The sequence below is a fragment of the Nycticebus coucang genome, chromosome X, assembly GCF_027406575.1.
Source record: "Nycticebus coucang isolate mNycCou1 chromosome X, mNycCou1.pri, whole genome shotgun sequence".
In the NCBI taxonomy this organism is placed as follows: Eukaryota; Metazoa; Chordata; class Mammalia; order Primates; family Lorisidae; genus Nycticebus; species Nycticebus coucang.
Window position 1 is genome coordinate 47530038 of NC_069804.1, and position 13325 is coordinate 47543362.

Sequence of the window (13325 nt, forward strand, 5' to 3'; positions counted from 1 at the left end):
AAAAAAGAAAAGAAAATAATAGAACTAGCCTGTTTAAAAATAAAGGGATTATCAGTCCAGAAGACTAAAAATGACTATACAAATACCTAGAAATTGAATTTGCTGCACTTTTTATATACATATTATCAAAGCTGTGTCTCAAATAGTAAATCCCAAATATTACCAAACCAGACTCCAGAGCAAATGCACTGTAAGATTCCATTTATCTGAAATCCAAGAATATGCAAAACTAAACTCTGGTGACAGAAGTCAGAACAATAGGAGAGGATAATGAAGGGGACATGAACAAACTTTCTGAGGCAATAGAGATGTTCTAGGTAGCGCCTGGGGTGTTGGTTACACAAATGCATATATTTGTCACAACTCTTGGGATATATGCTTAAAATGGGTGCATTTTATTGGGTCTAAATTATACCTCAATAAAGTTATTTTAACTTCTCCTAACAAATGCAAGCAATGTAACTTAATTGTGTATACCCACATAGTAACCTGAAATTAAAAGAAGAAAAAATTAAAATAAAGTTTACCTCAATAAAGTTGATAAAAAATGAAGACTCAAACCATAAAATCGTAAATAAATGCAGTTATTCTATATCCTGATCCTGGTGGTTGTACGTGAATCTATACATACGATAACATTTCACAGGACTATAGATTAAAGGGAGAAAAATGCGTGCATGTAAAAACTGGTGAAATCCAGTTTTTTAAATCAGATTTAAAAAGTGATATGCAAATAAGATTTGCAGTTCAGTTAATAGTATTAAATCAATGTCAATTTCCTGGGTTTTTGTCTTACCATGTTGCAGAAGGCAAAATCTTGGTTTTTCTTTTTTTGGTTTTTGGCCAGGGCTGGGTTTGAACTCACCACCTCCGGCATATGGGACCGGCACCCTACTCCTTGAGCCACAGGCGCCGCCCCACTAAAATCCTGGTTTTGATAACATACTATGGTTATACATATAAAAGGTTATTGTTGGGGGAAGGGTACACGAAAATTCTCTATGCTATTTTTGTGACATTTTGTGAGTCCGAAATCACTTTGAAAAAGTTTTTTGTTTTTAATTAAATCATAGCTGTGTACGTTAATGCAATCATGGGGTACCATGCACTGGTTTTATATACAATTTGAAATATTTTCATCACATGGGTTAAAAAAATTTTTTTTTTTTTTTGAGACAGCTGTCTCAAGCTGTCGCCCTCCATAGAGTGCCTGGCATCACAGCTCACAGCAACCTCCAACTCCTGGGCTTAAGCGATTCTCCTGCCTCAGCCTCTCAAGTAGCTGGGACTACAGGCACCCGCCACAACACCTGGCTATTTTTTTGGTTGTAGTTGTCATTGTTGTTTGGCGGGCGCGGGCTGGATTCGAACCGCCAGCTCTGGTGTATGTGGCTGGCATCTTAGCCGCTTGTGCTACAGGTGCCAACTGAAAAAGTTTTTTAAAGAACAAAGCTAGATTATACAGTCAGTATTTGTGCTATCACTCACCATCAGTGTTACAAAGGGGTGAGCTTACCATAGGAGAGAATACTGAAAATACAAAATCAAGGAAGGCCAATAATTTTTATTTTTTATTTATTTATTTATTTTTTTATTGTTGGGGATTCATTGAGGGTACAATAAACCAGGTTACACTGATTGCAATTATTAGGTAAAGTCCCTCTTGCAATCATGTCTTGCCCCCATAAAGTGTGACACACACCAAGACCCCACCCCCCTCCCTCCGTCCCTCTTTCTGCTTCCCCCCCATAACCTTAATTGTCATTAATTGTCCTCATATCAAAATTGAGTACATAGGATTCATGCTTCTCCATTCTTGTGATGCTTTACTAAGAATAATGTCTTCCACTTCCATCCAGGTTAATACGAAGGATGTAAAGTCTCCATTTTCTTTAATGGCTGAATAGTATTCCATGGTATACCTATACCACAGCTTGTTAATCCATTCCTGGGTTGGTGGGCATTTAGGCTGTTTCCACATTTTGGCGAGTGTAAATTGAGCTGCAATAAACAGTCTAGTACAAGTGTCCTTATGATAAAAGGATTTTTTTCCTTCTGGGTAGATGCCCAGTAATGGGATTGCAGGATCAAATGGGAGGTCTAGCTTGAGCGCTTTGAGGTTTCTCCATACTTCATTCCAGAAAGGTTGTACTAGTTTGCAGTCCCACCAGCAGTGTAAAAGTGTTCCCTTCTCTCCACATCCACGCCAGCATCTGCAGTTTTGAGATTTTGTAATGTGGGTCATTCTCACTGGGGTTAGATGATATCTCAGGGTTGTTTTGATTTGCATTTCTCTAATATAAAGAGATGATGAACATTTTTTCATGTGTTTGTTAGCCATTCGTCTGGCATCTTTAGAGAAGGTTCTATTCATGTCTCTTGCCCATTGATATATGGGATTGTTGGCTTTTTTCATGTGGATTAATTTGAGTTCTCTATAGATTCTAGTTATCAAGCTTTTGTCTGATTGAAAATATGCAAATATCCTTTCCCATTGTGTAGATTGTCTCTTTGCTTTGGTTATTGTCTCCTTAGCTGTACAGAAGCTTTTCAGTTTAATGAAGTCCCATTTGTTTATTTTTGTTGTTGTTGCAATAAAAAATCTTCCAACCAAAAAATGCCCTGTTCCACATGGCTTCACTCCAGAATTCTATCAAACCTTCAAGGAAGAGCTTATTCCTGTACTGCAGAAATTATTCCAAAAAATTGAGGAAGAAGGAATCTTCCCCAACACATTCTATGAAGCAAACATCACCCTGATACCAAAACCAGGAAAAGACCCAAACTAAAAGGAGAATTTCAGACCAATCTCACTCATGAATATAGATGCAAAAATTCTCAACAAAATCCTAGCCAATAGATTACAGCTTATCATCAAAAAAGTCATTCATCATGATCAAGTAGGCTTCATCCCAGGGATGCAAGGCTGGTTTAACATACGCAAGTCCATGAACGTTATCCACCATATTAACAGAGGCAAAAATAAAGATCACATGATCCTCTCAATAGATGCAGAAAAAGTATTTGATAAAATCCAGCATCCTTTTCTAATTAGAACACGGAAGAGTATAGGCATAGGTGGCACATTTCTAAAACTGATTGAAGCTATCTATGACAAACCCACAGCCAATATTTTACTGAATGGAGTAAAACTCAAAGCTTTTCCTCTTAGAACTGGAACCAGACAAGGTTGTCCTCTGTCACCTTTCAACGTAGTGCTGGAAGTTCTGGCCAATACAATTAGACAAGACAAGGAAATAAAGGGAATCCAAATGAGAGCAGAGGAGGTCAAACTCTCCCTCTTTGCTGATGACATGATCTTATACTTAGAGAAACCCAAAGACTCAAGAACAAGGCTCCTAGAAGTCATCAAAAAATACAGTAATGTTTCAGGATATAAAATCAATGTCCACAAGTCAGTAGCCTTTGTATACACCAATAACAATCAAGATGAGAAGCTAATTAAGGACACAACTCCCTTCACCATAGTTTCAAAGAAAATGAAATACCTAGGAATATACCTAACGAAGGAGGTGAAGGACCTCTATAAAGAAAACTATGAAATCCTCAGAAAGGAAATAGCAGAGGATATTAACAAATGGAAGAACATACCAATAATTTTTAAATGTTGTAAATAATCCTGCAACAAGTTTTGATTCAGAGGGAGAAGTACATAAATAACCAAAATTTCTATGTATTAAAAATTCATGCAGGGCAGCGCCTGTGGCTCAAGGAGTAGGGCGCCGGTCCCATATGCCAAAGGTGGCGGGTTCAAACCTAGCCCCGGCCAAAATCCAAAAAAAAAAAAAAAAAACAATTCAGAGCAAAATATAAATCAGACTAAAATGTAAGTCAACAAATCAAATAGTAGCTATCCTATAGAATCAAATAGTTTCTTCCTATTTGCGAACTAAAATCTTACCAATGGTAAGGATTTTATGTTCAAAAAATAAGTGGTGTGCACAGAAGATGAGCACAATGAAGAGGTAGCAAGAAAGTGGTCATCTTATGTAAGCCAAGGAGAGAGGTCTCAGGAGAAACCAAACCTGCCAACACCTTGACCTTGAACTTCCAGCCTCTAGAACTGTGAGAGAATAAATTTCTGTTGTTTAAGCCACCCAGTCTGTAATATTTTGTTATGGCAGCCATAGTAAACTAACATATTAAGCTATAATTTATGTACCATAAAATTTACCTCTTTTCAGTATATAGTCCAATGGCTTTTCATAAATGTAGACTTATAAAATCATTACCACAATCCAGATCAAAACATTTTTATCACACTCAAAAGTTCTCTCTCCCACCACCAGCCCTGGATAACTACCAATCTTATATATTTAATGTCTTTTCTAGGGTTTCATATAGATGGAATCATGCACAATAAAGTCTTCTGTGTCTGGTTTCTTTCATCTAGTATAATGTTTTTAAGGTTCATGTATGTTGTAACATATATCGCGAGTTTCTTTTTATTGCTGAATAGTTTCCATTGCAGAGTTATACTGTATTTTGTTCATCTATTATCATTTAATGAACATTGGGTTGTTCCCTGTTTGGGGCTATAAAGAATAATGAAGTCATAAACATTCGCATGCAAGTTTTTATGTGAGCACGTGTTTTAATTTCTCTTAGGTAGATATGTAGGAGTGGAGTTATTGGGTCATGTGGTAAGTACATGTTTAACTATTTGAGAAACTGACAATCTTTTTTTTCCTTTTTTATTATTAAATCATAGCTGTGTACATTAATGCAATCGTGGAGTACAATGTTCTGGTTTTATATACAATTTGAAATATTTTCATCTAACTGCTTAACATAGCCTTCATGGTATTTTCTTAATTATTGTGTTAAGACATTTATATTCTACATTTAGTAAATTTCACATGTACCCTTGTAAGATGCACCATAGGTGTGGTCCCACCAATTACCCTCCCTCCATCCATTCTCCCCCCTCCCCTCCCCTCCCTATCCCTTTTCCCCATGAAAGTGACAATCTTTTAAAATGACAGTGCCATTTTACATTCCTACCAGGATTGTATGAAGGTTCCAGTTTCTCCATATCCCACCAACACTTAGTATTAAGAATCTTCTCAAATTATAGCCATTCTAGTTGGAAGCATAGTAGTATTTATGAAAGTTTAAGTTCAAAAGATAATTTAAACTTTGGGCTAATCAGAATAAGCCACAGGTCTAGTTATTAATGGAAGTGAGAACAATGTAACCTAAAAATTGTACCCTCATATTAATTTGATAAACTAAAAAAAAGTGCTCAAAAAAAGTTTAATTTTATTTTTATATATTCAGATTGCATTTCATAAAATTCCTAATTGGCTTTAGGCAAAACTTCAAGATTCTGTGTTCATGGATTACTGCTGTTTGTTAATCATGTGAAATTCCAATGTACTTGATTGCTCCTTAATCCTTCTACAGGAAAATTAAAAATTCTGTCTGCTACTCCGTCAGAAAGAGAAAAACATCCCCTGACATCCAAGAACTGGCCTGGCACTATATCAGCTGGTCTTAGTGCTACTATAAGCCAGCCTGGCACCCACAGGTAGGCCTTGGCGTACTCCTGTTGAACAAGAACAATTTCAAGAGATCATCAACATCAAATAAAGCCACCCTGTGATCATTATGGATCAAAACAAAGCCAAGACCAATCTATAATCACATATGAACACAGATAGAACATGAACATTGTCCAGCCACAAAATGCCAAACAGCCCCCCTCCTGATTCAGAGGAGTGACAGTTGCTTCTCTCACAAATACAGCTGTAGCCTGCTATAGTCTGTGCTTTCTATAAATGAGATTTATTAAGGTAATCATAAAAATACCCCCAAAGCAAAGGCCCACTTCCTTAATCCCTCCCCCAAATTAGCTAACACAAGCCCAAATCCTATACTAAGTCTTTTCCAGTACCTCCTAGACATCCCATGGTTGCTCAGGATATATGTTTTACCTTGCTGTAAATGAATAATAAACCAACCTATTTAATTAAAAAAAAAAAGTGTCTTAAGAGACCAAATTATGCCAGGCACAGTGGCTCACACCTGTAATCCTAGCACTCTGGGAGGCTGAGGCAGATGGATTGCCTGAGCAACAGAGAGACCTCATCTCTATAATTAGCCGGGCATTGTGGCAGGCGCCTGTAGGCCCAGCTACTCAGGAAACTGAGGCAAGAAGATTGCTTGAGCCCCAGAGTTGGAGGTTACTGTGAGCTATGATGCCACAGCACTTTACTAAGGGCGACAAAGTGAGACTCTGTCTCAAAAGAAAAAAAGAGACCAGGGTGGCACCTGTGGCTCAACAGAGTGGGGCACTGGCCCCATATGCTGGAGGTGGCGGGTTCAAACCCAGCCCTGGCCGAAAACTACAAAAAAAAAAAAAAAGAGAGAGAGAGAGAGACCAAATTATATTTTAAAAATTTATTTTTATTTTGTTCAAAGCATAGAGTCACATAGTGCTATATAATCAGCTCACTACAAACACAATGTCAATTAAGGAAAAGTCACTTAAATTCTAATTCTGTGGTCAGTAGTTTTGCTTATAATTATTATGTTTACAATAGATGGAAAAAATGAAGTAATATTTTTAAACTCATGCATACCCCATAAGATCAACCTTTGTCCTGCTACTTACTATAACAGAGTCTTTTGTGAAATAGCAAACAAATCAGGCTAACTAGGTGCCATTGATAAATGAAAAGAAATGATAGCATAATTGTAGAGTCTATGTAAATGGTGCTTAATAGCCAGATAAAAGCCATATAAAAACATTCAGTCATTTGTGTATTTCTAACTATTCTGACGCTTTATAAAAGCAACTAACGATAGATGGTACATGATAGCAACCACAACATAGCATAAGCTGCTAAATGCCAAATTTCAATTAATGATGAAGCAGCAGCGCATGTCTGATGTAATTAGAAAGAGCCTCGGGACAGGAGATCCAGGATCTTGGCTCAGTTCTAGAATGAACAAGCTGAATTTGACCTTTATCAAGTCTTAGATGAAGACTGCTAGAGGTAAAAGGGCCTTAGAGATCAGTTAGCCAAGCCCTGCATTATAATCAAGGAAATTGAGGTTTAGTGAAATAAAGTGACTAAGCCACAGTCACATAGTTAGGCAATGGCAGGACCAGGACCAGAACCAGTGCCTCCACGCCTATTCTCAGACCTGGGCCTCTGCTCCACTGCTTGCAAATGATTCCTCAATTATACAATGAGGGTAGCCCTCTACGTTTGCTTTTTCTTCATGTAAGTACTGGAATAATGACCGGAAATCATTGGTGTGAGTAATGCATTTTGTCATTTCTACAATGTTAGTGTTCTGTGTTCAAACGGATTATGATTATGGAGTGTTCTTGCTTGTTTGCAGTTTTTGGGCGGGGCTGGGTTTGAACCCATCACCTCCGGCATACCGGGCCAGCGCCCTACTCCTTTGAGCCACAGGCACCGCCCTGGTCTTGTTTTTATCTTAGTCCATCATGGCCTACTTTTACTTAAATGAAATAACTAGTCTTTGGTAAGTGAATGTATGAGTATTAGGCAAAACTCTTCTGGCTATTTTTATAAATCCCCCAGTGCCAGGGGTTCTAAGCAAGTAAGACTGTATTTTTAAATGGGAACATTACTGGCATTTCAGGTAGGACAATTCTTTCCAGTATGAGTTTGCCTTCCCCACAGCACAAGATGTGCAATATATGCTTGGCCCCTAGGGACCAAATGGAGGCAGCATCTTCTGGTCAGGGATGGCCCTAGGGTGAGGAAATTTAAAACATCAAAATTAATGTAAAAAAAAAAAATCCAGGCTGAGCGTGGCAGCTCACACCTGCAAACCTAGCACTCTGAGGAGGGTGGATTGCTTCAGCTCAGTTCAAGACCAGTCTGAACAAGAGTGAGATCTCATCTGTACTAAAAATAGGAATAGTTTTTCTATTTTTAGTACAGCTGAGATGGGAGTCTGGGGCAAGAGGATCACTTGAGCCCAGGAGTTTGAGGTTGCTGTGAACTATGACACCATGGCACTCTAACCATGGGCAACAGAGTAAGACTCTATCTCAAAAAAAAAAAAAATCTAAGATGAAAAAATGTCAAATTGCAAATTTTTAATAAAGGTGGGATCAGTGTTACTGACTTTTCCTTTTGCCTCAGGCACCAGGATGGCTTGCATGGCACAATTACTCCTGTCTTTATTTAAAATGTTGGCATTTTGTTCATCATGTATTTCTGGCATTAATTTTGTTTTTTAAAGATATTACACTTAAATATTATCTAGCTTGATTACTGAGTTTAGAGGGCACCCTTAAATGTTGCATCCAAGGCAATTACCTCACTTGCCTTACCTTAGTGGAGCCCTACTTCTAGTCATTGTGACACCCAAAACACCATCACACAAACGTTCCAAATGTGAGAACCTCTGAAATGGGGGGGTGATTTTTCTCATATAATTATAAAACAAAGAGAGCCTGGGTCATAAACAATGACTCCATGATGGCCCCTTCATCTCACTGCACTCTTGCTACAGACAGGAAAACAAAGAAAGGGCAAAGGGCAGGAAAACTGTACCAGCAGAACTGAACCGCTTTAATTAGAAAAACAATAACTATCCCAGAAGCCCCACTCTATAGACCTTAATGTATATGTCAATAGCCAGAAGTGAGTCATATGGGCAGACCAGCTGCAAGAAGCCTGGGGAGGTGAACACTTTTAAGTGGGTACATTTCTAGCTTGAATAAAATTGATATTCTGTCTGTAAGAATGAAGGGGAGAATGAATAAAGAATAAACAGAAGGGTTCAACCTGGGGTCTATGCAGGAGTCTTTTTGGTAATTGCAAACAGCATTTTCTCTACCTATAATGTGATGGTCTGCCTCAGCAGGGCATTTTGATGGTCACTTTTAGAATTATGGATAAAAACTGGAATGCTATCTTAGGTAGGTTCCATAGAAGCAGAGCCTGAACCGGGGATTTAGGTGCATGTGATTTATCAAGGACACACTCTCCTGGAGAGTGCGAGAAGCAGCTAATGAACTGAGATGCAGTCTCAGGTCAAGTTTAGCCTTGGGCTCATGTAGGAGCTACAGAGTTTAAATCACAGCACATAATTGTCCCACCTTAAAGCAAGCAGGGTGAGCTTTCTTCCCTGGATCAATCAGTTATTGGCTGACCCCTCTCAAGGGAAAGATGACAGGGTAACCTGGGAGATGCAACTCCCATCAGCCAAAAGCAAGTCTCCGGAGAGGGTTACAGGTAGAAGCTATTTGTCAAAGCATTCATCACTGTTCCTTGTATGGTTCTGGGTGAGAACAAGGAGTATCTACTAAAAATTTTAATTTTAACACACTTTCCAAAAAACTGAATTTATTTTTACTTTGTATTGTTTGAGAATGAAACCCTAAATATTTTGCTAGAATTTTTTGGGGGAAAAAAAAATGTATTGGAAAAACTGGCAACAAGTTGAACATATCTCATTTTTAAGAAAAATGATTAACAGTTGTCAACTTGTTCTATTGAACCACTAATGTAGAAAGCACTTTATACATTGCTCTGGGTATTAACCAGTATGTAGTGCTAGCCTGTAGTTCACAATCTCATCAGAGTGCATAAATATTTCATAGTCTTAGTGTCTGATTTAAAGCTCAATGAATATTTAATGGAAGTTGACCAACAAAATAACTGAAAGAATTACGTTGCATCTCAAGCAACTCAGAAGTGCTTCATTTTCTCAAGCACTCAGAAGCTAAAATTATTCCAATTTCATAAATAGTCTACATAATTTTATAAGTAATTAAAGGGCTGCAAAATAGGCTTGAAAGGCACATATTAAATGTTAAGAAAAACAAGAAATAAAATGGATCTTCAACTTTAAATGCAAGAGAATAGTTTAAAAATTGTGGCCTACATTACTTATTCAGTAGTGGATTAGTTTAATATATTGTAAATATCCTCTTTTTGACATGAGCCAAAATTAGAATCTTTTCTTTGGCCCTTGCAAATGAAACATCCTATAAGACTGAGAAGAACAGAAATTCATACATAATCCGCCCAAATCAGTCAGCCTAGAAATTGTTTTTAGGTTCTGAATGCAGCGCTGAGCCAGGTACTAAAAAAAAAAAAAGAAAAGAAAAGAAAAGAAAAAGAAAGGAGGGAGGGAAAGAGGGAGGGTAGTAGGGATATTGGTCCATGTTGAAAAGAGAGATGGTTTCCTAAGAAAACACCTCCCATTGCTCTGTTAGATCTCTTAGTGTCAGAACTGAGCTTCAAAAAAATATATGTGCTCTAACTGAGCTGTCCTATCACAGATGACATGGGGATGTGTCACTTCTACCAAATTTGAGGGTATTTTTTTTTTTTTTTTGTAGAGACAGGGTCTCACTTTATGGCCCTTGGTAGAGTGCCATGGCCTCACACAGCTCACAGCAACCTCCAACTCCTGGGCTTAAGCGATTCTCTTGCCTCAGCCTCCCAAGTAGCTGGGACTACAGGCGCCCGCCACAACGCCCGGCTATTAAATTTGAGGGTATTTTAATTAGAATCAAAGTATTGCCAACCAATCCATGTTAAAAGCTCCTAAAAACCACCTGAACAACTTAGCATACTACAGTCCTGAATTATTTTTCAATTACAAGTTATAAAATAATCTAATATGGGGAGAGGTGGAGAACAAGAAGTTGTGATACAGGGTTCTCTGATAAACATAGCATATCTATATTGTCAGTCCCCTTGTTCTTTTTCCTTTGAGCTTAGTCCCCTTTTAAGATATTCAAGTGCATTCCCTTTTCCTACTGTTGATATATCGGTACACAAGTGTGTGTATGTGTGTGTGTGTTATGTGTACACACACACACATTAAAATGTTCTGATCCTTTTCTAATAAAATCACCTCTTCCAGGAGAGAGAAGGGAGGAGAGGGGGGATATGGGAGAAGGGAGGGTATTCAGGGGGACCTCACCTAATGTGCATGATGCAATGGTACATTTCAAAACTATTAAGAAATGAGTATAATTGTGATGGATGTGTTACTTAGTTCAATGTAAGCATTTCACATTGTGTATTGAAGCAGTACCCTGAACCCCATAAATGAATCCATGTACAAAGTTGTGATTTAAGAAAACAAATTTAAAAAAAGAAGCACTTCTTCCCTTCACTTCTATAATTCTTACCATGTCACCAGTCCTTAGAGATGGGGAACCATAATTAGTATGGAGAAAAGAAGAGTGGCATTTTTCTGTTCCTATTTAATGCTATATTCAGAATCAAACAAAATTATTTAGTTAATGACAACTCAAGAAACAAAAGTAAGTCTAATCAGACTCATAATGCCTACAGAAGGACAGACTATCCTGTCCAAGGAAGGAAATGTGAGAAAGACTGGTAAGCATTAGCCAAGAAAGGTGAACATTTGGCATCCTGCAACCAATGCACCTGGTCAGCAAAACAGAGCAAGAATAATTTTTCTTTGTTTGGAGTACTTTTGTTCTTGAATTTCTTTTCAAAAGAACTACCCTTGGTCAAGATACAAAATTTCACTTAAGAGGAAGAAATTCAAGAGATCTATTGTACAGCATGGTTACTATAGTAATAGCAATGTATTGTATACTTGGAAATTGCCAACAGTAGATTTTAAGTGTTCTTACCACAAAATAATAAGTACATGAGGTAATGCACATATTAATTAGCTCATTTAGCCATTCAACAGCATACACATATTTCAAAACTTCATGTTGCACACTGTGAATAAATACAATTTTGTCAATTTTTTTAAAAGGCAAGGAAGAAACACTAAAACAAAAGGCAATAATCAGTAGAAAAGCCAAAAAAGAGAAAAAAGAATGAGCCTTAACACTTACCTTGAAGACTCTTACTTTCTCAAGTCTATTAAATATCTGTAAAATTTTAAGATTCTATTTCTCCCAATGTCATGTGACTTACCTGCTTATCAAAAGCAACCCATGATGGTAAATCAGTTCCATCTCCTCTAGGATATATGCTGTATCTAGGCTTCGCCTTTTGCCCAATAAGTATTCGTCCACCTATCCCAGGTTTATCTTCACTCACTAGCATCCTAACATTATTGCAAAAGCCCCAGTGGTGTGATTTGTGGAACTGCTCCTTTCCCACCTGTGAACACATGAGACAACATAAAATAGCCAATTACTCTTGATGACTTTTCCAATCTCTTTTAAAATTAAACACATTTTTCCCATCATTTACTTTTCTCATCACAAAATTCATATAGAGTGGCAAATAATTACGGGCAATTTTTATCCATAAAGTTGTATCACATTTTAAATCTGATTCATTTTAACAAATTCAAAACTTTGAATTTAACAAATTCAAAACTTTGAAAAGCAATAAGAACAAACCTAATGTTCCATTCTATTTAAAATACTTAAAATAACTATGATTCCAAGTGAATATTTTGAACATTAATTTGCTAATCGGTCTTTCCTACTTATTTGCCAGGAATGTAAACAAAAATAAAGAAGGAAAGAAGGGAGAGAGACTACCACAAAAGTAAACTCACTCAGAAACTTTGGATCAAACTCCAACTTCCACACTGGTGAAAGGATTAAAAATGTACACTGGACCTTTGAAAAACTCGATACCCAAAATTCCACCAGACTTATCAATACTCTCCATTAATGTGAACGGCTTAAACTGTCCTATAAAGAGGCATACGTTAGCTGACTGGATACAAAAACTCAAGCCAGATATTTGTTGCATACAAGAGTCACATCTCAACTTAAAAGACAAATACAGACTCAGGGTGAAAGGATGGTCATCCATATTTCAGGCAAATGGTAATCAGAAAAAAGCAGGTGTTGCAATTTTATTTGCAGATATAGTAGGCTTTAAACCATCAAAAGTAAGGAAGGACAAGAATGGTCACTTCATATTTGTTAAGGGTAATACTCAATATGATGAGATCTCAATTATTAATATCTATGCACCCAACCAGAATGCACCTCAATTTATAAGACAAACTCTAACAGACATGAGTAACTTGATTTCTTCCAACTCCATAATCGTCGGAGATTTCAACACTCCTTTGGCAGTATTGGATCAATGCGCCAGCAAGAAGCTGAGCAAAGAAATCTTAGATTTAAACCTAACCACCCAATATTTAGATTTAGCAGACATCTACAGAACATTTCATCCCAACAAAACTGAATACAGATACTTCTCATCAGCCCATGGAACTTACTCCAAAATTGACCACATTTTAGGTCACAAGTCTAACCTCAGTAAATTTAAAGGAATAGAAATTATTCCTTGCATCTTCTCGGACCATCATGGAATAAAACTTAAAGTGAGTAAGAACAG

General features: G+C 37.3%; 1 protein-coding gene across 1 annotated transcript in view; it reads right to left on the reverse strand.

Annotated features, from left to right (window-relative positions):
* Positions 1-13325, reverse strand: part of EFHC2 (EF-hand domain containing 2) — a 268766-nt gene that overhangs the window by 235856 nt on the left and 19585 nt on the right. Inside the window, exon 2 of the mRNA XM_053579880.1 lies at positions 11931-12119. Coding sequence (XP_053435855.1) covers positions 11931-12119 — 189 coding nt within the window. The remainder of the gene's footprint in view (positions 1-11930; positions 12120-13325) is intronic.